Here is a 22,919-nt window from a genome sequence, read left to right on the forward strand (position 1 = left end):
AACCAAGATGATCAGGGACCTAGAGCACCTTTCTTATGAGGCAAGGCTATAACACCTGGGGCTATTTAGTTTAGGAAAAAAGATGACTGTTTGGAGACATGATAGAGGGGTATAAAATCATGCATGGTGTGGAGAATCTGGAGAGAGAGAAATTCTTCTACCTCTCCCATAACACTAGAAACAGGGGTCATCCCATGAAATTGATTGCCAGGAAATGTAGGACCAGCAAACGGAGATAGTTTTTCATACAACACATAATCCACTTGTGGAATTCTCTGCCATGAGATGTGGTGACTTTAAGAAGGGTTTGGATTACTTCATGGAGGAGAGGTCTTTCAACGGCTACTAGTCTGAGAGCTATAGGCCACCTCCAGCCTCAAAGGCAGGATGCCTCTGAGTACCAGTTGCAGGGGAGTAATAGCAGGAGAGAGGGCATGCTCTCAACTCCTGCCTGTAGGCTTCCAGCGACATCTGGTGGGCCACTGTGTGAAATAGTATGCTGGATTAGATGTGCCTTGGGCCTGATCCAGTGGGGAAATAAAATTATTATTTCACAATAAAAACAGAATCAAAACAAAGTTTAAACATTAAAAACCATTTTAAACTTAAAACAAGTTAAAAGTATTAAAACTGTAAATCTAATTAAAAGCTTGGGTGAACAAATGTCTCTTAATTGACTTTTAAAAAGTTGTCAGAGATGGGGAAGCTCTTATTTCAACAGGGAGTGCATTCCAAAGCCGGAGAAGGCCCGTCTCTGAGTTGCCACCAGACGAGTCGGTGGCAACTGTAGATGAACCTCTCCAGATGTACTCATTCCTGCCATATCTTCTACTGAACAGAGTTGTGGTGAAACTTACAGGATTCTGCAAAATGCAAACAAATAACTCCATGGTGGCCAAGGCAAAACCATGGTTTCTGCAGGCACTCAAACTGTCAGGGGCATCTATAGACGGTTGCCTCAGCATCAAGATCTCCTGACTCAAGAACAAGGAAAAATACTACATCCAGACTTAAAGACTGTGTGCCTGTGAAACTCCTAAATGGCAGAAAGGCATCCACATGTAGAAACTATGGCTGCAAGTGGAGATTTACCACATATGCAAAAATGCATGCGTTTGACCCACATGATGCATCCATTTAAAATGTACTACTTTATTTTATGAACAAATGGACTGGCAAATGTTCCTGTCAAAGTACATTTGGCAGCAATCTTGGCACAGCACCCAGACTGGGATGAAAAGACAGTATTTTCCCATCCAGAGACAAAACATTTTATGAATGGTGAAAATAATCTTTACCCGATATGCAAACCTGTAGATCAGTGGAACTTGTCACTGGTATTACTGGCCTAACAGCACACCCGTTTGAACCACTATCAACAGCACCATTATAACTCATATGCTTAAATATTGCTTTCATGTTAGCAATCACAATGGCACGAAGGGTGAGTTCCCAATGCTCTTCACATTGATGTGCCTTACACAAAATTCCATCTGGATAAAGTAGTTCTCCAGCTAGATCCGGACTTCAGACCAAAGATGGTATCGGACTTCCATACAACAGTGACATAGTGCTACCTACTTTTTTCAAGAATCCACAAACATATTTGGATAAATTGCTGCATTATCTGGACATTTGCATTACTCTGCTGTACTACCTGCAGCAAATGAAACCCTACAGAATAACAAAACGCCTATTTGTAGGATACAAGGGAAAAAGGAAAGGTTTGCAAATATCAGACAAAGACTATCCCACTGGATAATGGAACTCATATATCTGACATACAAATACCAAAAAGTAGAGGCTCCCAGAGCCATATGGGCCCATTCAACTAGGGCTTATGCTTCTTCAGCAGCACATATGGCAGGCATAAAGCTCAAGGGCATATGCATTGCAGCAACTTGTTTGTAATAGCACACTTTTGTGAGACTTTGTGCCTTAGATCTTCGCTCTGCAGCACATGCTAACTTTGGGAGAGGCGTGCTGAAAAGGGTTTTACCATAACATACTGCACCCGCCTCCAGAATGACAGCTTATTAGTCACCACTAGTAGCTTTAAGCCCGTTTCATTAACGTGCGCTAGTAGACCTTTGGGGCCAGTAGATGGACTTCCAAGTCTCTTCAGGTTGCATCTCTTTCTTTCTCAGTCCCCTGTTACCTGATACGCATTGGGGGAAGGGACACCCAGGACTAAAGAGAGGCGCTGGAGGGACCCCCGGCCCCTCCCTTCAGACAGGGTCTCATTGCGCAGCAGGGCCCGACCTCGCCCCTTCCTGCTCCATCCAGCGCGACCCTCGACCAAGGCAAAGCGCTGCGATGGGGCGGGGGAAAGGGGAGAAGAGCAACGCAACTCAAGGGGTAACCCACGCTGTGATTCTCTCTCCTGTGGGGGGTATACAGGCAGCGATGGGCCCCTGGAGAGGGTGGCCAATGGGGGGCCTCTGTGGGTCGGGGAAGCGAAGGGGCGGCCAGGCAGGCTGCTCTGGCAATGCCGACCAAGCGGGCAGCCCGGACCGTTGTCAATCACGGGGCGGGAGGGCCGAGGGGCTGGCCCAGAAAGCCTGCATGGCTCAGTGGAAGTAGTAGAGCAGGACCCAGCCATTCACCGCCTCCTCCAGGCCCCTCTCCCGGGCCTCCATGCCAGCTGGCGGCTTCCGGCTGCTGCTCCCACCGCCCGCCAGGTTTCGCCGCGCCACGCATGCCCGTTATCTTAACGGGCACTAGTTGTGTCCTCAGGCTCCCCGAGGTTGTTGTGTCCTCGGGCCCCCACCCTCTCCCCCGCCCTTACGGCCGGGCCCACCACCTCGCTGGGCCCCGCCGCCGCAGCCCGCCGCTGCAGCCCGCTGCCGTCTTCCCTGGCCTCCCCCACTGCCTCCTCTGGCCGAGGCCACGGCTCCGCCGCCGCCTCGGCTGGCTTCCCCCGCCGCCTCCTCCCCCCGCCCGGCTTTGGCCGCTTCTCCTCGGCCCGCCGCTTCTCCTACACCCGGTCAACATGGCGGCCGATGTCTGCGTCCGTGTCTCCCTCGGCTTGTTCTGCGCACATGCTCCGCGCATGCCCAGAACACCCGAAAAAGACACGGACGCAGACACCAAGCATTTTATTATATAGGATTATTATGATCCAGATAAACAGGTTGCTTACCTGTAACTGATGATTTGGTATTTTTTTATTTGGCTGGTTAAAATAGCCAGTTACTCTTCCTGCATGGCGAAATACAATCATTCTCTCTGAGACGCATTGGGACAAGACTTAGATAAAGTCTCCAGAGGAGATAAAGGCATGCTTTAAGCAAACCATGGCAAAGTCAACAGCACTGACCCGTCAGTGTCAGCAAAGCATCTTACTGAGTTAGAATCCCAAGCCATGACTACAGCAAATACCTTGAGACTTCATACCTGGCTCAGATCAGCCTTACTGTAAGTAGATATGAAGGACAAGATAGAGGGACTTCCTTTTGATGGAAAGGGCCTGTTTAGTGAACAGACTGATTTCACCATGGAGAAACTTTAAAAAATCAAAATTTTACAGCCAAGACCTTCACTTACGATGTCTTATTCTTCAAAGTACAAAGTTTACTCCAGACCAAGATCAGGCTATAACAACAGGACAGAAGGGACTACAGAAAGCCCTATCAACCCTACAACAAGCTCAATGGATCATGTTCCAGATATACAGGTTGCTTATCTGTAACTGATGATCTGGTAGTGATCCGTTGACATCCCTTAGACCCTCCCATATTTCCCCACTGCAGTAGGCCAAGTCTTTTATACAAAACTCACCTGTTACTTACTGCAAGGATGGGCACCTGATCTGGCAGTCATCCAGGAACTGGGGGAGTGGTGTTCTTCCCACCTTAAATATCAGCCATGTGGTCACATGGGGTGGAGCAGAAATGCCACAAGGAGCTGTGGTACTCCATGCCAAGAGAGTTCCATGCAGGCGCAGAACCCATTACTAATGGATGTCAACGGATCACTACCAGATCATCGGTTACAGGTAAGCAACCTTTTTTCCCTTGATGGCTTTCAGGGAGTTTCTTAGTATATGACTGATGTTCCTTTTGATTAGGGTTAGACACAAAGAGGCACTATGCTGGGATGATTAGGGGCAGTTGCTATCTGCACGCCACCACTTTAAAAGATGATTTTTAAGTAGATAACATTTGTTTACATGATCCTTGCCCTTCATGGTTGATAACTTCTAATTGGGGAAGGGTGACTGGCTGTGTTTGGGAGGTAATTACAGGAGGGGTTGGTCCTGGCTTCTTTGAAGAAGGCAGTTGTGTGGCATTCCCTAAGAAACCCTCCTTGGATCCAGATGATTGTGCCAACTACCAAATGGTCATTAATGTCCACTTTTTGGATAAGGTACTCAAATGAGTGGTGGTTGCACAACTAGTCACTATTGGATGGCACTGCTTAGCTAGACCCTTTTCATTCTGGCTTTTGAGCTGGATTTGACACTGAAACAGCTAAGGTCACTCTCATGGGTGACCTATATGGGAGAAAGACAGTCGGTTCTCCTGGAGCTCTCGTTTGCTTTTAAAAGCATTGATGATCATAGTATCCTTCTGAACTATCTACCTGGGAAGGGGCTGGAGGCACCATGGATGTTTCTGAAGATGCTGTGGGAAGCACTGTAGTTTGACACTATGACATGTATGCAATGTTACTCCTCATGGTTCTCCCCCATCCCGCCATTTTGTAATATCTGTTTGAAACAGCTGAATGAATAGTCTAGAGATTCAAAGTGAGCTGCTATTAGTATGCTGATTGACTTAGCTCTATCTCTTTTATAACTTTGCCAGGAGAGGCAGTGAAAGTGATGAACAGGTCCTGGAATTGTTAATGGGTTAGATGAGGGTGAATAAACTGAGACTCAGCTTTAACAAGATGGAAGTACTGTTGGTAGTTCAATGATTCTAGGAGGTAGTATTCAACCTGTCCTAGTCAGGGTTGCACTCTCTCTTATTGGATAGGTTCACAGCCTGAAGATGCTATTAATCTTTGTTGTGACTCTTAGTACATTCACAATCCTGGGCTCTGTGGCTGCACAGTAGCCTTGCAGGTGGAATTCTCAAGCTCCTCATGGTGCTCCCGCTCTGCCCTGTGCATTCAGTGCAACAGTTATTTTGGCTGTTGGAGTGCCCTTTTCTCAGTTCCTTTCTGACTGCTGTTGTGTCATCCTCATTGGACTTTACTCGTTGATTTGCCTTGGTTCTAGTGAGACAAAAGGTTAAGAGTTCTTGGTTTATTCAAGTTTTGACTTGGAATGGATTACATTTCTCTTTTGAATCACAGGTAGTTTGTTTGCCACTTTGGTTTGGCTTGGCCTGGATTTTATTTTCCCTTCCTCATGGATGTTAAGAAATCATTTTTAAAATGTATGGATTGTGGTCCAAAACTACCAACTACTGATTGGCACAAGTCTTCCTTAATTTGTTTGGGGGAAGACCATAACTCTAGCAAGCACCTGCAAGATCTGCTTGTCATTTTCCTACCAGACAAAAAAATCTGAGAAATTTGTTTATGGGCAGCTTTGTATGAATAAGCGTTATGCCTGCCAACCCCAATACCAAAGTCTCCACTTCTGACAATGACAGCTACGTCAAAATTGAGATTTGTGGCAGGGACAGGGAATGCTGGATCATCCTGGGTGCCAGTGTTGATACTCCCACCCCGATACTCATCCTCGCTGTCTCAGAGTTCAGTGATGCACACTCAGGCATGTTTAAGTACCCTGGGAATTTGAGTAGAGAGAGAGCATCCTCAAGCCACAAAAAGCATAAGAAAAAAAGAAAACATTTAGACTCCGCATCTGCTTCCTCATCTCCAGATTCAAAGAAGAGGCTCTTGACATCAGGAGAGGACCAAACACCTTCAACACTGTCAGCAAAACACCACCCAACTATGGTGATGGTGGAAAGTACAATACTGATGTCTGTGTCAACAGTGCCCATAGAGGAGTTGGATTTCGCCACTCCATTGGATTGCTCCTTGCCAACAGGAGCAGCAACAGCCTTCATACTGGAAGCTCAGCAAATGCAAGCAGTGAATGGTCACTCCCAACCATAGGAGCCCACCTCACTGTCGATGGTCCATGTGGGCAAGCCTGGAATGCTGACAGAAGAAATAGAAAAGCCTCAAGAGTGGGCAGCTCCACAGTCCCTCATGTTGCTATTGGATTCAACCCACAGTACTGCCTCGGCATCAACATTCAAGGGATTTTAAAGCCAAGTGTTGGATGTTGATGAAGATTACAAAGATGACCTAATGCCCATTCTGAAGACACCTTCAATGTTGCCAGCATAGGCATCATCCCCTGCACCCTCAACTTGTCAGGAAGGGGATAGATGGTGAGACAGGGCACAAAATAACAGCCCAAAGCACCCACAACAACATAGGAACATGGGTTGTTGGAACTCTCCAGGTGCACTAGACTATACTTACTATCATAGGTTGAACAGATGCAGAGAGTATTGTTGCATGCCATCCCTGGGACTCCTCTATGACTGTGAGGAATTCTCCTTATGGAAGGTACAGTGACATAAGCATTTGAGCCTTAGCAAGAGGGGAGGTGGAGATGCTCCAGAAACGTCAGTACAAGGGGTTAAAAAAAAACCCAGCCCCTTTTGCAGACTTGCCGCAGCAGCCCAGTTCTATGGATACTACTTATATCCTTCAACTAAACCATCAGCTTAAACAACTGGTGAAGCCATGCCTCTGCAGCCTACTATGCAGTCCACAGTGGTTACTCACCTGGTTTCAACGACATGTACATTGATATCCACATCAAACACTTCCTCCAATCCTGCTACTGTAACATAAGGACCATCTGGAGGAACAGCAACACCTAGGGAAGAAAAAGTTGATGAATATGGCATGTCAATAGACTTGGATACAGAGTCGGTTGTGACAGAGAACGCTACCCGTCTCCTGATGAAAATGTTTTTGAGAAACCATCCTCCTCCCCTATGGAGGAGATGGAGACCTATCATGTGCATATTGTGGAAATGGCTGAAGTGTTGGACTGCCATTGCCCTGAGCACTTCCTGGGGCTGCCAGAGGCCCATCCCCCACTTTCCCCTATCCCTTCAGGAGAAGAGTCTCCAGGTGCTCATCCATCCCTGTTCTCTTCACAACTGTTGCCATTAGTGGCAAGATGGGCAGGTGGCCTTTTTGGTGCTTCCAGTTGGTTCATGTGTCATTCAACAGCGATGAAAAAATTGCTAGCTGAAAGCAGCAGAAGGACAATGTAGCCCATTTTTTCCACTAGTGGCCATACTCTTGTGTATGATGTCATTTGCAGGGGATGTGGCCCATGTGTGTTTGTGCGTGTGCACAAAGCAATGCAGGGGAGGGCGCCACCAATAAGAGCTTGTCCTTCAGCTGCCAGTGTCCTACACTCCTGTTCTACATGTTGTCAACCAAAGTAAAGGGGAGTGTTTTGCAGTCACTGTGTAAGAATGTGCAAAAAGGAAAGCTGATCTGAAGAAATAAAAGAAAGTTAACCTTCTGTAGGATTTTCTTGGAGAAGACTGTTTGCTCCTTCATGTTTATTCCATACCGTCTCTGCTGCTGTGTGGAATCCTAGTTTGACTTTTGCTGGACTTGAGATAGGAACTGGAAGAAATTGAAGGAACTTGGTGTTCCTCTGTTGTATGCATATAGAGAAGAGCTCTATGTATAAGATGTATAAGCTTCTGTATATAGCTTATGCAAAAACTTCAAAGAAGAGGAGGGGCAGGCACATTCTCAATGACTATTTCTTTTATGAAGGTTCTGAAATCTGACTGCACATAGTACATGCTCATATATAAATGCTTTCTGAAGGATTCAGTTTATATGAAACTAAATAATAGTACTTTTCTGTTATTTTACTAAGCTGAGCAGTAAAGAAGATGTACATATTACTATTTGTGCATGGAAAAAAGATGAAGGCACTTTGAACTACATGAAGAGTGATATGGAGGATGGGTTTAGACGTTCACTTCCCACATTTACAGTGTGGAAAACTGTGCCCCGCCAAGCATAAAAATTCATGTTTGATATTGTAACATATCAAGCAAAACATATTCCCAACAGTAATATGCAAAGATAAAATTCAGGTTGTGGATATGTTAAGTGCATTTCTAAATTTATCATCAGTTTTAACAACATTATTTGGGAAATATAAGTAACTGTTAAAAACACTGACAGATTATTAGACTATTAAAATTAATCCCGGGTTGCTCTTTAGGTCCTAAAAGGATTCCTGAATATCTTTGAAGAATGGTTTCCAAACTGCAATGAGGAGTGAAATAAAACCAAAACAAGGATGCCAGGTCTTGCTGCTCAATAAATAAGATGGTTTGAAATCCAATATGTCTTGTAAGCTTATTTGATATTATGGAGAACACCAACAGAAAGTTTTGATTCAACATGGAAAACAAGTTTTCCCACTTTAGTTACTTGTAGTTTATTCTTTGTTTGTTTATTATATTTTATTCCACCCCATCTGTTCGCTCTGGGCAGTTTACAATAAATAAAACAAAGGCATAACTAATTAAAACATCCAGGAACTAAAAAAATATAAAACAATTTAAAACAGCTTAAGAACCCTGGAAGGCCAGACTAAAAAAGTGCATCTTAAGGGCACTCTTGAAGGCCAGTAATGTTAAACCTTGGATTTCTGTGGGGAGCACATTCCACAACCTTGGAGCAACTGCAGAGAAGACAGGATCCCAAGTCACATAGATGAACCAGTGGCAGCTGGAGGCAGATCTCTCCAATATATTTGAGGATGTATTGACCACTTTCCCCATGCATTCTCTCGGATGGCTCACAGTATGTCAATCCAATACAGATTAATATTAGAACAGAACAGAACTTTATTACGGTCATAGACCAATATACAAGAAATACAAACAATGCATTTAATATTAGATGTAAAATATTTAAACTGAGTGGAGATGTATGCTACTCTGAAAACTAGCATAAAGTTTAAAACAATGAAAGGTCCTTTAAGAGCCAGTATGAATAAAAATGTCTCATAGTGGTATTTAAAAGTATGCAGGCTAGTGCAGATGTAGGGCTTATCTAAACAGATATGGGCCTTTTTGGAATTTTGGACTATTACAAGAACAAGCTTCTCTGCACTCTTAAAGAAAATGATTTCCTTCATGAGAATACCCCAAGAAGGCTCTGCTCAGCTGTCTACAAAGGAGGGAGAAAGTAACAGAAGTAGAAACACACCAAATTATTTGATTAACATAGTTCAGATATGATCTTTTAAGCTCCATTGCTTTCAGTGGGAGATTTAAACATATTACACTAAAACTCTGAACAACCTTATAAATCAATTATTTATTTACAGTAGATAACTATACAGCAGTAAACTCACTTTAAAAAGATGATCATCCAGTCCTTTGAGAATGTGGTTAGTGGTTAGAGTAGACTAGGAGACATAGGTTCAAATCTCACTCAGCCAGGACACTCATTGGTGACCTTAGGCCAATCACTCTCTTTCTCAGATTAACCTACCTTATAGGGCTGTTGTGAGGATTACATGGGGGGGACATATGTTCTACGCTGAGTTCCTTGGAAGAAGGGTGAGATAAAAATGCAATAAAATGAAATGAAAAAAATGTTAATGGAGTGCACATGCTGGTCTAAAAATTATATAGCTATTATTTTATTTATTTAAAATATTTATAATCCATTCCTCCAATACAATACTACTCTAATAATTCATTAATTATTAGTAACAGATCAAAGATAAATATTGAATTAATTATATCAATAATAGATCTAATTCATTTCTACAAAGCAGTTTGTTTTGGCAACTGCATTCTTCGGCAACTGATACTTCTTGCATACAAGTATTTCTTGCTTTGCCTGCTAAGATGTGTTTCTTTCTTTGTCTCTATCCTATTGTATCACAGAAAGGAAAAATGATTTAAAAATTTAATTTGGGAGCATGGTGTAAATTCAGAATATGTTCCAAACACTATGCAGAGGAATGTGTAGGGATTTTTGACTTCATTCTCCCCATGGGAGTAACACCACATCAAAGGGACCTGGAATATTCATGAGTTTCATAGATGAATCAACAGGCAATACTCACTTGCAATTGTATTTACTCCTTAGAGGTTACAAAGTATTGGGAGTTCTTTTTGCTCTGCCTGTTAGTCCTTCCTTGGACATATTGCCCAAGGGGATGTTCCCATCATCACTCACAAATTTACGATGACAGCCTTGTCTGTGAATTGGGCTGGCTGCCTGCGAAGGTGAGGCTATGCCAAAAAACAGCCAGGATCTTCCTCCTTCTTCTCCCTCAGCCAAACTACATAAACCAAGTTTGGGGAGGAGTTTAAGTCAGGTCCCAGTCTGACTCTTTTGCTGTTAAAACAGGTGCCCCATAAGTGCCAAGTGAGCAGCTTCCCTCTGGCCAACCCTCCTTCTCAGGCAGGTCCCCCTTCCTCATGCCATTTGGGCTCACAGGGATGTTTTTGTGAAGTTTGCACAGTGATCAAGAGATACGTTCTTTATGTACACTTGTGAATTTCTTATATACTAGCTGACCCCGCACAGAGCACCTGTGCGCTCTTTGGGGCTGGTGGTTACTTCTCCCCCCACTTCTGCCCCAGTCCAGTCTCCACTTCCTGACCATGGCCAGCCATGCCAGGCCCAGCCGCCTCTCCTCCCCACCGCCACTTCTGCCCCTGCACTTTCTCCCCTCCTGGGCCTTGCCTCCGCGGCCGGGCCAGCCCACTGCCACGCCGGCCCGCCGCCACCGCTTGCCTGCTTCCACGGCTGGGCCGGGCCCGCCACTGCCTCTGGCCTCCGCGGCCGGGCCTGCAGCTGCTGCAGCGTCCAATTCTCCTGGGTGTGCCCTAGCCAATCAGGCGCCTCTGCTGCCCAGCCAATCAGCTGGGTGCCAGGACGCATATTCCCAGGAGAATAAATATAATAGTTGAGTTCCACTCAATCCACATTTGACAAGAATCTAAAGCTTAGATTCCTAAGCATATAAATGATTTGGTGCTTCACTTTAATTTAATAGATGTTATCTAATGATGTAAAACCAGTTCACATGATGCATGCAAGGAACAAAGAGCTTGCATAATGTTGTGTATAAATTAGTCACAGCACATGGACAACTATGTTCTAAGTTTGCAGTAATTGTAGAATTCTTGCTTTTCACTTTTCTTCTTGGGCTTCTGAATGTACACGCACATTGCCCCCCCCCCCCCCGGTGACTATACATGCTGAACTGATTCAAATGCAACTGGAAATTATGTTTTGGTGCTATGTGAATGAGCTATAAACCGGCTGCACAGCCTTCATGGACACATTTCTGGCAGTGAAATGTGGTGTTCCCCAGGGATCTGTACTGGGACCGGTGCTTTTTAATTTATTCATAAATGAACTAGGAGTTGGGGTAAGCAGCAAGGTGGCCAAATTTGCAGATGACACCAAGCTATTAAGGTAGTGAAATCCAAAACAGATTGTGAGGAGCTCCAAAAGGATCTCTCTGAATTGGGAGAGTGGGTGACAAAATGGCAAATTTCAATGTTGGCAAGTGTAGAGTGATGCATATTGGGGCAACCCCCCCCCCGCCTAGAACACCTTCCTTATGAGGCAAGGCTATAGCACCTGGGCCTTTTACTTTAGAAAAAAGACGACTCCAGGGAGATATGACTGAGGTCCATAAAATCATGCATGGTGTGGAGAAATTTGAAAGAGAAAATTTTTTCCCTCTCGCATAACTCTAGAACCGGGGTCATCCCATGAAATTGATCGCCAAGAAATTTAGGAACAACAAAAGGATGTACTTTTTCACACAACACATAATCAACTCGTGGTATTTTCTGCTACAAGATGTGGTGACAGCCAACAACTTGGTTGGCTTTAAGAGGGATTTGGATAACTTCATGGAAGAGAGGACTATCAACGGCTACTAGTCTGAGGGCTATAGGCCACCTCCAACCTCAGAGGCTGGATGCCTCTGAGTACCAGTTGCAGGGGAATAACAGCAGCAGGGAGGGCATGCCCTGAGCTCCTGCCTTTGGGCTTCCCATCGACATCTGTTGAGCCATTGTGTGAGACAGGATGCTGGACTAGATAGGCCTTGGGCCTGATCCAGCAGGGCTATTCTTTATGTTCTTAGCAAATAGAACTTTTGCAGGGAGGAGAAAGGAGCAAGAATTACTTCCCAGTCTCCTTCCCCACACACTGTCTGCCCTGCCTTGCCCATCAAGCCTGCAGGGCAACTACTTAAAAGGCTACTTGCCTTGACCCAACTCTGATCCTGCTGATGGATCACTGCCTGTCATGTTAGCTCCTGTGTGATCACTGCCATATGAGTTTGAGATAATGGCAGGCCAGACAGCAGGGCTTGCGAAGGTAATCTTAAAGCCTGGCCAGGTTCATGAGGGAAGTTCAGTTCAGTCTGGCACCAGATCATGTAAGATTTCAGAGATCCACATTGCTGGTCACTGAAGGCACCACTGGTCACTGATGCCACCTCAATATGCAGGGACAGTGCCAGAACAAGGAGCATACCCAAGTTGTGAATTTCATCTTTCAGAGGGAGTGCATAATTGGGTGTATATTACTACCTAGACTGGTGGACCTGGTAACCCAGAGCACCTTCAACTTGCCTGGATTAAGCTACAGCTTTGCCTTATCCAGACCAGAAGCACTTCCAAAGACCAATTCAGTTTCCACTGCCTCCCTGGCATCAGATGACTTAAATGAGAGCCGGAGTGCACTGATGACACAGCAGCCCAAACCTCCCCCAGCAATTTCATGCAGAGATTAAATAGCATGAAGGACAGAAAGAACCTTGTGGCACCTCATAGTCCAAGGAGTGGAACAGAAGTCCCACAGTATCACCTTCTGGGTATGATCCTCCAGGTAGGACTGCAGCCACTGTAAAACTGCTTCTTAGTCCCAACTCAGAGAGACAATCCAGAAGGGTGCCATAGACAATTGTACTGAAAACTGCTGAGGAACGTTTTCAGGAGAATCAATAGGGTTATACTCCTCCATCTGTCTCATGATAGGTCCATTCAAAACCCTAATTGGAAGCTATACTGGAAGGGATCCAAATAATCAGTTTCATCTAAGACTAATCTGATAAAGCACTCCTGGCCACTGCCTCAACCTCCAATATCCAAGAGGTTTGGGTCCAGAAGTACTCCCAAGCTATGCCCCTGATCATTCAGGGGGAGTGTAATCCCATCTAGAACAAGCAGATCAAAACCACTTCCTAAGTTCTGGCCTTTTACAACTAGTAGTGAATCAGCTTGGATGACTTTAAAAGGGGCTTACACAATTCATGGAGATCAGGTCTATCAATGGTTACTAGGGATGTGCCTGAACCATGGTGCAAAGCACAGTTTGAGCACTTAGGGAAATTCAGAAGGAGTCTTTAAGAAAAAAAGAAGTACCTGATCTCTACTGCCCTTCCCATATTCCTGCTGCAGCAGCACACATCCTCCAAACCCCAGCGTGCCATCAGCATGCAAATGGCATCTGCGCGGGCAATATTTGCATGGTCAGCAACACCATACTGATCACACATATGTCACCCGAGCATGTGCGGATGCCATATGCATTCTGACAGTGTGCAGCGCTTTTGGGGACATGTGCCGTCCCAGCAGGAAGCTTGAGGGGCGGCAGAAAGTTGGTAAGCACCTGCTCTCCTTTTTCGTAAAGTGCTCGAACTGCACTGGGTTTGGGCACATCCCTAATGGCTACTAGTCTGAATGACTATAGGCTATCTGCAAGTTCAGAGGCAGGATGCCTGTTTCAGGGGAACAATAAGAGGAGAGAGGACATGCCATCATCTCCTGCTTGTGGGCTTTTCAGAGGTGGGCCACTGTGAGAACCAGGGTGCTGGGCTAGATAGGCCTTGGGCTTGATCCAGCATGACTCTTCTTATCTTCACTGACTAGTTTGACATTTTTCTATACAATAAGACTACACAATGGATGTTATTGTTTCTCTATTTTCTTTTTAACAACACAAGATGTATACGTCCAAACATTCCCTGAATAAATGCTATATTTGTAAAAAAATAATTTTTGTGAGTAAAATAAAGTTCAGTACATTCATTTTCTGTAAGTCTGCTAAAATTAAGTGTGCTATCAGCGCTTCTGCTTCTTTAATAATATACAGTTTTGTAGTTGATGGAAAAGGCTTAACATTCAACTGATCATGTTTAATTCTGGGGGGAAACCCACAGCAAATAAGTGTGTCTGGTGCGTGTGTGAATAATAGCTGTTTTTAAATCTTAAAGGGCAGGGAAAGCTGTTCCAGAACTCTCACCATTACCTCCAGTTGAAGAAATGCCTTATTTGTCAGATTCCACAAAAGCTAAGGAACAAATATTGCCTGTGACTTTAGAAAAATCTTCTAGGAAAATACCTTCACCAGATTCACAAATAAGGGAAACAGAAATTCCCATTTCTCCTCAAATAGACGAGGGTATGCCCATCACCAAAGAGAGAGCTTCACCACTTCTTTCAGAAGAAAGAGATTCACTTACTTTGCTTTCAGCTGAACCTAAAAAAATTATAGAAGAGTCTAAAACAGTTGTCAGTGGAATTACACCTGTACCTGAGCTCACTAAGATCATGGAAAGGATACCAACAGCTTTCACTCCAGAAGAGGCACAAGCAACTGTTACTATGGCAAAGGAGAGAATCCCTATTCCCTATGCAACAGAGGACAGGGTATGGTATTATCTACTGAATAATTTTATGTATTTGGTTCTGGATTGTGCTTATGTTAGTAAAAAGATAGCTGTAAAGTGATCAGCAATGAAAGTTAATATTTACACCAAATGTTAAAATATAAAGCATTATTTTAATTAGCGTGCAGCATGTAACAACTGTTAGCATTTCAGAATGCTTGTGTACTAAAGGTGAGTTTATACAATCATGTTTATCACTTGATGGCTGCAACAAAAGTAATAACTTATACCTGTGAAACATTTGTGATGGATTAGAAACCACAGGAAAACTTTTATATCACATGAAAATATACTGAAGTGTAATCTTTCATGGACTACCGCCAAGTGATCACTGTGCTTCCCAAGTAGGATTTAGTCCATAGAAGTGCATGCTTCAATAAATGTGTTAGTCTTTGAGGTGCCACAAGACTTCATTGTTTTTGCTGCAACAGACTAATGCAGCTACCTTTCTGGAAGTTGTTACTGTGGTAGAGAAGCATAATGACAACAGCAGGAACTGTTATCAACAGTTTTTCTAGCCTTTTTAAGTTAATTAACACCTGTATTGAGAGAAGAAATTGTTACTCAAGTCAATTAGAATGTTTCATTGCTAATATAGAGATTTCTATATTAGGCGATATAGAAATTCAACAAACAAAGCAAGTTACTCCTAAACAGACAAAACCAAGCTTCCTGATAAATTCTCTTGCAGTTTCATACTGGGGTCTCCTTTGATGCTGGTGTTCACTATCACAATAGTCCCTTTGTTGAAGACTCTCACAAATCCTGTGCCTATATGTTTTTTACCTCTGGCTAATACAAGCTTGGGAAGGGGCATAAAAGTAAGGGAATCAGTGCAAGGGCAAAACATTAAATCTCCCTCAACTTGCCCTGTAATCTTGATTGAAATCACCAACCCACAACACACACAGAGCTGGTTTTGAAAAAGAAAAGAATGTTGGAAATTCTAATCAATAGTATTTGTGCATATCACAATATTTGCTATTTGGGTGGTTCATTAGGCATTGTCTTCAAGTTTCTAATTCATTTTCAAATATTAAACTTAAGACACCCTAACACTATTTTTGTCATGGTTGCAACAGCATTACTTTGATGGATTATAATCCTCCTGTGTCTGACCAAGTCTTCCAGGTTTCTTTTCTTCTGTGATTTGTTGCTAAAGAGTCCTTAGTTCATAGTAAAACAGCATGACTTTTTATTTTGTACTATTACATTCACTTAGTTTCTGTTATTGTAGTCCAAACTACTTGTAATGTTTTCTGAACTTCATTTATGTAGACATTCAGCCTCTTCTCACAGCCACAGATCCCTGGGTAGGACAGGGTTAACCCAAGAATCCATGGTCATTTGGGGAACCAGGAGGCCTCCCAGTCTAGCAGCTCCAAACCTGGGTAGTCCAGATTTGCTATCCAGGTTAAAAGTTAGGTAGGGGAGAAATGGAGCCCATACTGCCTTCTTTTCTTGTTGCATGTGCTGCTATGCAGCTATAAACTGTTCCCAGGCAGCTGGCGGTCGTGTTAACCATGGAGTCCTGTGTCTTGCAGGGCCAGTGAGAGAAAAGCTGCTGCAGTACTGAAGGCTGCCTCTCCACACCTTTGGCAATGTATTATGGTATATATGGGGGCCCCAGTTTCCTAATTTCAGCAATGGAGAACACAGCTGCAGTGTGTGCGAGTTGCAGAACCCAAAAGAGGCTCTGGTCATCTGGGAGGCTTGAAGTGAAGATTTTATAATCCAAGTTCTTTTTCAAGGCAGAGCTTATCTCATTGGTTGGTGGAGCTAATTTTCTTAGCATAAAAATTACAGAAACAACATCCTCCGAGAGTGGTGAAGGCACACTCTACCAGAGTGTGTGCTACTTCTGCTGCACATTTGTCTGAAGTGTATGTATGTATTTGTTTATTTCGGTCCAAGGCCAGCATAAATACAAGAAAAAGAAACAACAACAATAAAATACATAAAACATTAATACCTTCAAATACTGTATACATGACTAATTTCATTCAAATGAAACTGGTTAATCTGAAATGCACAGCCCAGCATCTCGTGCCTCAATCACTCTAAACCTAATCTTGCTTGCTATGAAAATTTTTTTTGCTACCCTCCTGTAAACGTCCTCTGACTTAGCAGTAAGCAGAAAAAGGACGTTGTCCCCATCAGAAGGGCAATTAGAATTGTAATGAATTATAAGAGGGGAGAGAAGCTTTCTCCTTAATTCAGTATAAAATCTACATTTCAGCATCAGATGTTCCATAGTCTCCACTTCACCATTCTGGCAGGGCATAATATTTGATCATAGGGCACCTTCCCGAAGCGTCCGTCCAATACTGCCATTTGTCTGGAGTGTGTTTCAAGGACTTTTGTGCGGCAGTAACTTGGACTATGCATTTGCCTTTTGTAAAGCAATATGCCGTAGATATGTGTCTGGTTGAAGAGGCAAAATTTGGGAGAGAGTTACTGAAGAGAGTACCTGAATTGTGGGTGGAATGGCTACACCATCTACCAATACGGGGAAGCTGGTTAATCACCCAAGGATCACTTCCAGATACACAGGTTGCTTACCTGTAACTTATGATTTGGAGATGATCCGTTGTCAGTAATGAGACCCACCCAAACCTCCCCACTGCTGCACTGTAGAGAGAGAGAGAGACTTACCAGGTTTGGACAGTTGAGGATCATCTGAGCAGCAAGCAGTCTGCAAGAAACTGAATCAAAATGGCGCCCGATTGCCAATAAAGACATGCCGATTGAGCATGTCTATGGTGGGGTGTGTGTACCAGAGAGGAGCTAATTAATCCACCCAGAAGGTCCCTGCGCAGGCTCAGTAACCCATTTCTTATGACTGACAATGGATCACCTCCAGATCATAAAAGGTAAAGTGTGCCATCGAGTCGATGTCGACTCCTGGCAAGTACAGAGTCCTGTGGTTGCCTTTGGTAGAATACAGGAGGGGTTTATCATTGACATCTCCCATGCAGTATGAGATTATGCCTTTCAGCATCTTCCTATATTTCTGCTGCATAAGTTACAGGTAAACAACTTGTTCTTCCTATTATTCTTCTGAGATAAGTGTTTTCAGAAACCTAAGACTTTGGTCATTAACACTTTTTATGGAAAATATTTCAGTGGCATGTTGATTAAAGATCGAAGAGTAATAAGAAAAGGAAAATCTAAACGTCATCAACAGGCAGTAGACTCAGAAAAAATAGTCAATATTTTTTCTTCCAATCAAATCAATGTATTAGAAATATATCAGGAAAGCGTATGTTAGATATTTTCTCTTTACTATTTTTTCTTATTTCTCAATAGTCTTTAACTTTAGAGAAAGCCCCATCTGTAGAAGGTCTTCCAAAACTTGATGCAATAGGATTCCAAGGTAATTTTTAATTTTAGCTAAAAAAATAATATTTGATAAGGCTTGCCGCTAACATGAAAAAAACAATGGAGGCAAGGAAATGAGTGACTTCATTAAAAAATACTTTGGTGCAATAATGTCTAAAATATATTTTTATAATTTTAATGAGTTATAACTGCTTAACTTATTTATGCCATATAATTATCTTCAGATTACTGTTCTCACCCAGTGTAACAGGGCAGTCTGACTCTAGGAAATGTTCCCTCCCACTGAGTGCCCTGAAGTTAAGAGAAAATAGTCTATGGAAAGTATTGACATATAACTCCACAGAGCAAGCAGAAAGCTTTCACTGCTATTTTTTTTATTTGAGATTCTGCAGTAGTTGCGATGAGAGCAACAGAAAAATACACTATAATTTAACAACCAATATTTCAGGTATACGCTGAATCTTTTTTGCTCTTGCCATAAAATAGTGAGTGACTAGGGCAGCTAAGCCTGGGCTTGGCTGCCCATGAGAACTGCTGGGAGCTCCGTGGCTCCCTGTGGCGCCTCAGTGGCAAACCTGCCTAGGGGGCCTGCTGGTTAGCTAAGGTTAAAGGCATGAGGAGGGAGCTCCATTGTGGGGAGAACCCCACAATTCACTGCATACTGGTGTAGTACATTGTTGGATATATCTTGGATATCACAGCCTCTGCCTATGGCAGTGGAGGACCATCCGGGTGCGCAATCTGCATGCCCAGGCAGTCCTGGGGGTCATCTGTGGGGAAAGCAGGCTTTTGCAGCCTTCCCCACAACCAGCCAGTCTGCTCACAAGAGATTTCTCATGTATCATGAGAAAGGGCTCATTGGCTAACATCCACACTAAATTACTCGTAAGTATTCACACTGAAAATAATGAGATATGCTTGTCATTACTCATGAGTAATTTATTCTAGATGTCAGCCAACTGCCTTAATCATGTAAAATGATTATACAAATTGTGGAAGTATCTCAGTTATGAAAAATACTGTATCGCTGTTTCTAAATGAGAGGTTAACACTCATTTATTGACAGTGATCATAATTTCTTCTTCATGCTATTCACACTGATGGTGCTTTCTCTGTGCTATTCACACTGATGGGCTTCTGTGCCTGTGAGAAGCCTCACTGGGAACCTTCTGGAGCTTTAGCTCATGACAGGTTTTTGGCAGGAACCCCTCCTCTAAGCATCTTTCTAAGTCCACACAGTATGTGCACAGTATGACCACTGTAGTGTTTTGTCAGAGCCTTCATGCAGGTAGATGATCTCTCTATATATATCTTCCTTCCTTTTGCAGTATAACATGATTTTTTTAAAAAAATCAATCTACTCTCTGTGTGTTTTTATCATTATGTTTTGCATGTTGCTTTCCTTCACACCTCTTCCCATTAAAAGGATTGTGGGGGAGGAAGGACTATGTTTTTTCTTACCACTCCTGGCTTATACCCAGGAAAATAACTTTTAAAACATGTACTATGTGTGGTGGAAAACGTCCCACCTCCAACGGACATGAAGAGTGTTTTTTGCTTGTGCCTCAAAGAGATGGACAGGGTAGAAGCTGATGAAAAAATTTCCATTGTGTACATTGTCAGTGCCCTTCTCTATACAATATTTATGACTATGTGTATTTGTATGGTTTGGCCTAGGGGAGGAGTCTAGCTAATTATTTATACATACATACATACATACATATTTTTATACCTCCCAAAACTTGTTTCTCTGGGAGGTTTACAATTAAAATAATCTAAAACATTAAAACAAAATAATTGAAACATTAAAATCATTAACATTAAAATCATTTAAAACCAACATTAAAAATTAAAACCATGAATCTAATTAAAAGCCTGGGTTAATAAATGTTCCCAAGTACTCGTTCCCGAGTAGCCACCACAAGTTGGAGGCAACCACAGACAAACCTCTCCAGATGATCTCAAAAGGTGGGAGGTGGGCTCATGGTGAAGAAGACGTTCTCTTAAATACCCAGAGCCTAAGCTGTTTAGGGCTTTATAGGTAATAACCAGTACCTTGTGTTTTGCCCAGAAACATATCAGCAGCCAGTGTAGTTCTTTCAACACAGTAGTATGGTCTCTGCTAGATGATCCAGAAACCAACCTGGCCGCCACGTTCTGGATCAACTGCAGTTTCCGGACTATGTACAAAGGCAGCCCCACATAAAGCACATTGCAGTAATCCAGCCTGGAGGTTATCAGCGTATTTACCACTGTTTTGAGGTTGTTCATCTCAAGAAACGAACACAGCTGGAGTTTCAGCTGAAGCTGATAAAAAGCACCTCTGGCCATTGCCTCAACCTGGGACACCAGGGAGAGGTTCGAATCCAGAAGCACCCCCAGACTGTGAACCTGTTCCTTCCGGGGGAGTGTGACCCCATCCAGATCTGGCAAATCAAAATCGTCTCCTGAGTTTCGACCCCGCACAATAAGTACCTCCATCTTATCTGGATTCAGTCTCAGTTTGTTATCTCTCATACAGCCCATTACTGCCTCCAGGCAGGTATTTAGGGAGGTTATGCCTTCTCCTGATGATGTTGACATGGAGAAATAGATTTGGGTCTCATCAGCATATTGATAACACCCTGCACCAAATCTGCTGATGATCTCTCCCAGCGTTTTCATGTAAATGTTAAACAACATTGGAGACAATATGGAGCCCTGAGGGACACCATACGAAAGTTCAGATTTTGAAGAACAACAGTCTCCAAATGACACCATCTGGAATCTGCTGGTGAGGAAAGAGCAAAACCACTGCAAAGCAGTGCCTCCCACCCCCAATCCCCTCAAACATTCCAGAAGGATACTATGGTCAATATTATTGAAATCTGCCAAGAGATCCAAAAGGACCAACAGACACACTGCCTCTGTCAATTCCCAATTGGAAATCATTCTTCAGGCTGACCAAGGCAGTCTCCTCCCCATAGCCCGCCCAAAAACCAGTTTAAAATGGGTCTAGATAATCAGTTTCCTCCAAGACCGTCCGGAGCTGGGAGGACACCACCTTGCCCAGCCACAGAAGGTTGGTGACAGCCCTGTAGTTGCTTAACTCTGAGGGATCCAAGGCAGGCTTCTTCAGAAGCAGTCTAATGATTGCCTCCTTAAGACAAGGAGGCATCTTGCCCTCCTGCAGAGAAGCATTTATAATCTCTACCAGGCCCTCCACAGCAGCCTCCCTACCAGATAGTATAAGCCATGTTGAGCAAGTATCAATAGGGCAGGTGGTAGGCTGCACCATTCCAAGCAACTTGTCCACGTCCTTGGGTCACCAACTGAAATTGATCCAGGGCCATCACATAAGAGGAGCTGCTGGACACCCGCATCAGACTGTAACAATTGTGGAGTTTGAATCCAAGTCTGAAAATTTTGACTTTTCATTTCAGTCCTGTATTTGCATTCTCACAACTGTTTCAGCCTTTGAGCTGTAAAGAATGAGCACTGTTTTTCTCCTGGACAGGAGATTATTCTTTTGTTGTTTTTCTTTCTGCAAATAAATACAAGCCTTGTTGCTTTTTCCTCAACTCCTCTGCGTATTCTTAAATTACTCTGCAGCATTGTCTTGTCAGCATTGTCTTTGATTTACTAAACAAACTAGAATAAATCAGTCCCCTTGTTTAAGAACTCTTGTTGGGAAGAAGACGCTGTAAGCCATCAGCACTTTGGCCTCACCAAAAAAGCAACTACAGAGCTAAGTGGCGCAGGTTCTGCGCACATGCTGCCTCCCGGGGATTTGAACCTAAGGAAGCAACCTTGAAAGCTGTACTTCTGTACCTGACCACCCTAAAGAGGGACGGCCTAGCTAATGTGTCCATAAAGGTGCATATGGCAGCAATATTGGCACGCCACAGCGGGTGGGATGGCAAGACAATTTTCACCCACCTGAGATGTAAGGACTTCCAAAAGGGTATTAATAACCTTCATTTATCTGCCTCTGAGGCCACCTGCGGAGAAATGAAGCCTGTCTCTAGTACTCGTGGCATTGACAGAAGCGCCTTTCAAACCAATGGCTGCTTTGTCCTTGAAGCTGACCACTCTCAAAACACTTTTCCTAGTGGCAGTATGGCAGTAACCACAGCGAAGCGAGTTAATGAGCTCAGGGCACTCCGCATTGATGAGCCCTACACTAAGTTCTATCCTGACCAGGTTGTCATGTGCTTAGGCCCATACTTCAGACTGAAGATTGTTTCAGACTTCCATTTGAACGGGGATATTGTACTACCTACCTTCTTCCGCAATCCATCGTCGCCACTTGACCAAATGATGCATTCGCTGGATGTCCGCAGAGCCTTGCTCTACTATCTCAAGGCAACCCATCACATCCGGAAGACAAAACATCTGTTTGAATGTGAGAAGGGTAGACACAAGGGACAGTCACCAACTCAACAGAAGCTCTCCTATTGGTTGGTGTAGCTCATTAAGATGGTGTGTGACGAACAACAGGTCACTCCACCAGCCTTAATATGTGCTCATTCCATTAGAGCGTATGCCACTTCAGCGGCACATCTGGCGGGTGTACAGTTCAGGGACATTTGCACAGCTGCCACCTGGGCATCTCATCATTCCTTCATCAGACATTACACCTTGGACCTGTGTACAGCGGCTGCTGCAGAATTTGGACGGGCGATCCATAAGCGAGTACTGCAGTAGCTTGCAGCACCCACCACCAACTGGGTAGCTTGTAATTCACCCACTTCTTATGAATGTCATGGAACCACTACCAGATCATTTGTTACAGGTAAGCAACCTGTTTATACAGCAGCATAACCTTCTGTACCCATTAAAGTGGCATAGGGCC

The 22,919-nt window shown here is 43.6% G+C and overlaps 1 protein-coding gene across 7 annotated transcripts in view; it reads left to right on the plus strand.

The window, feature by feature from the left end:
* CCDC7 (coiled-coil domain containing 7) overlaps window positions 1-22,919 on the plus strand; it is a 457,188-nt gene that overhangs the window by 151,673 nt on the left and 282,596 nt on the right. For all 7 annotated transcript variants that reach the window (XR_008309433.1, XM_053259060.1, XM_053259062.1 and 4 more), the window contains 2 exons: window positions 14,288-14,723; window positions 18,053-18,119. Coding sequence is in view for 6 of the 7 variants with exons in the window: in XM_053259060.1 (XP_053115035.1) it covers window positions 14,288-14,723; window positions 18,053-18,119 (503 nt within the window). In the remaining variant the exon portion in view is untranslated. The remainder of the gene's footprint in view (window positions 1-14,287; window positions 14,724-18,052; window positions 18,120-22,919) is intronic.

The sequence above is a fragment of the Hemicordylus capensis genome, chromosome 6 (genome assembly GCF_027244095.1).
Source record: "Hemicordylus capensis ecotype Gifberg chromosome 6, rHemCap1.1.pri, whole genome shotgun sequence".
In the NCBI taxonomy this organism is placed as follows: Eukaryota; Metazoa; Chordata; class Lepidosauria; order Squamata; family Cordylidae; genus Hemicordylus; species Hemicordylus capensis.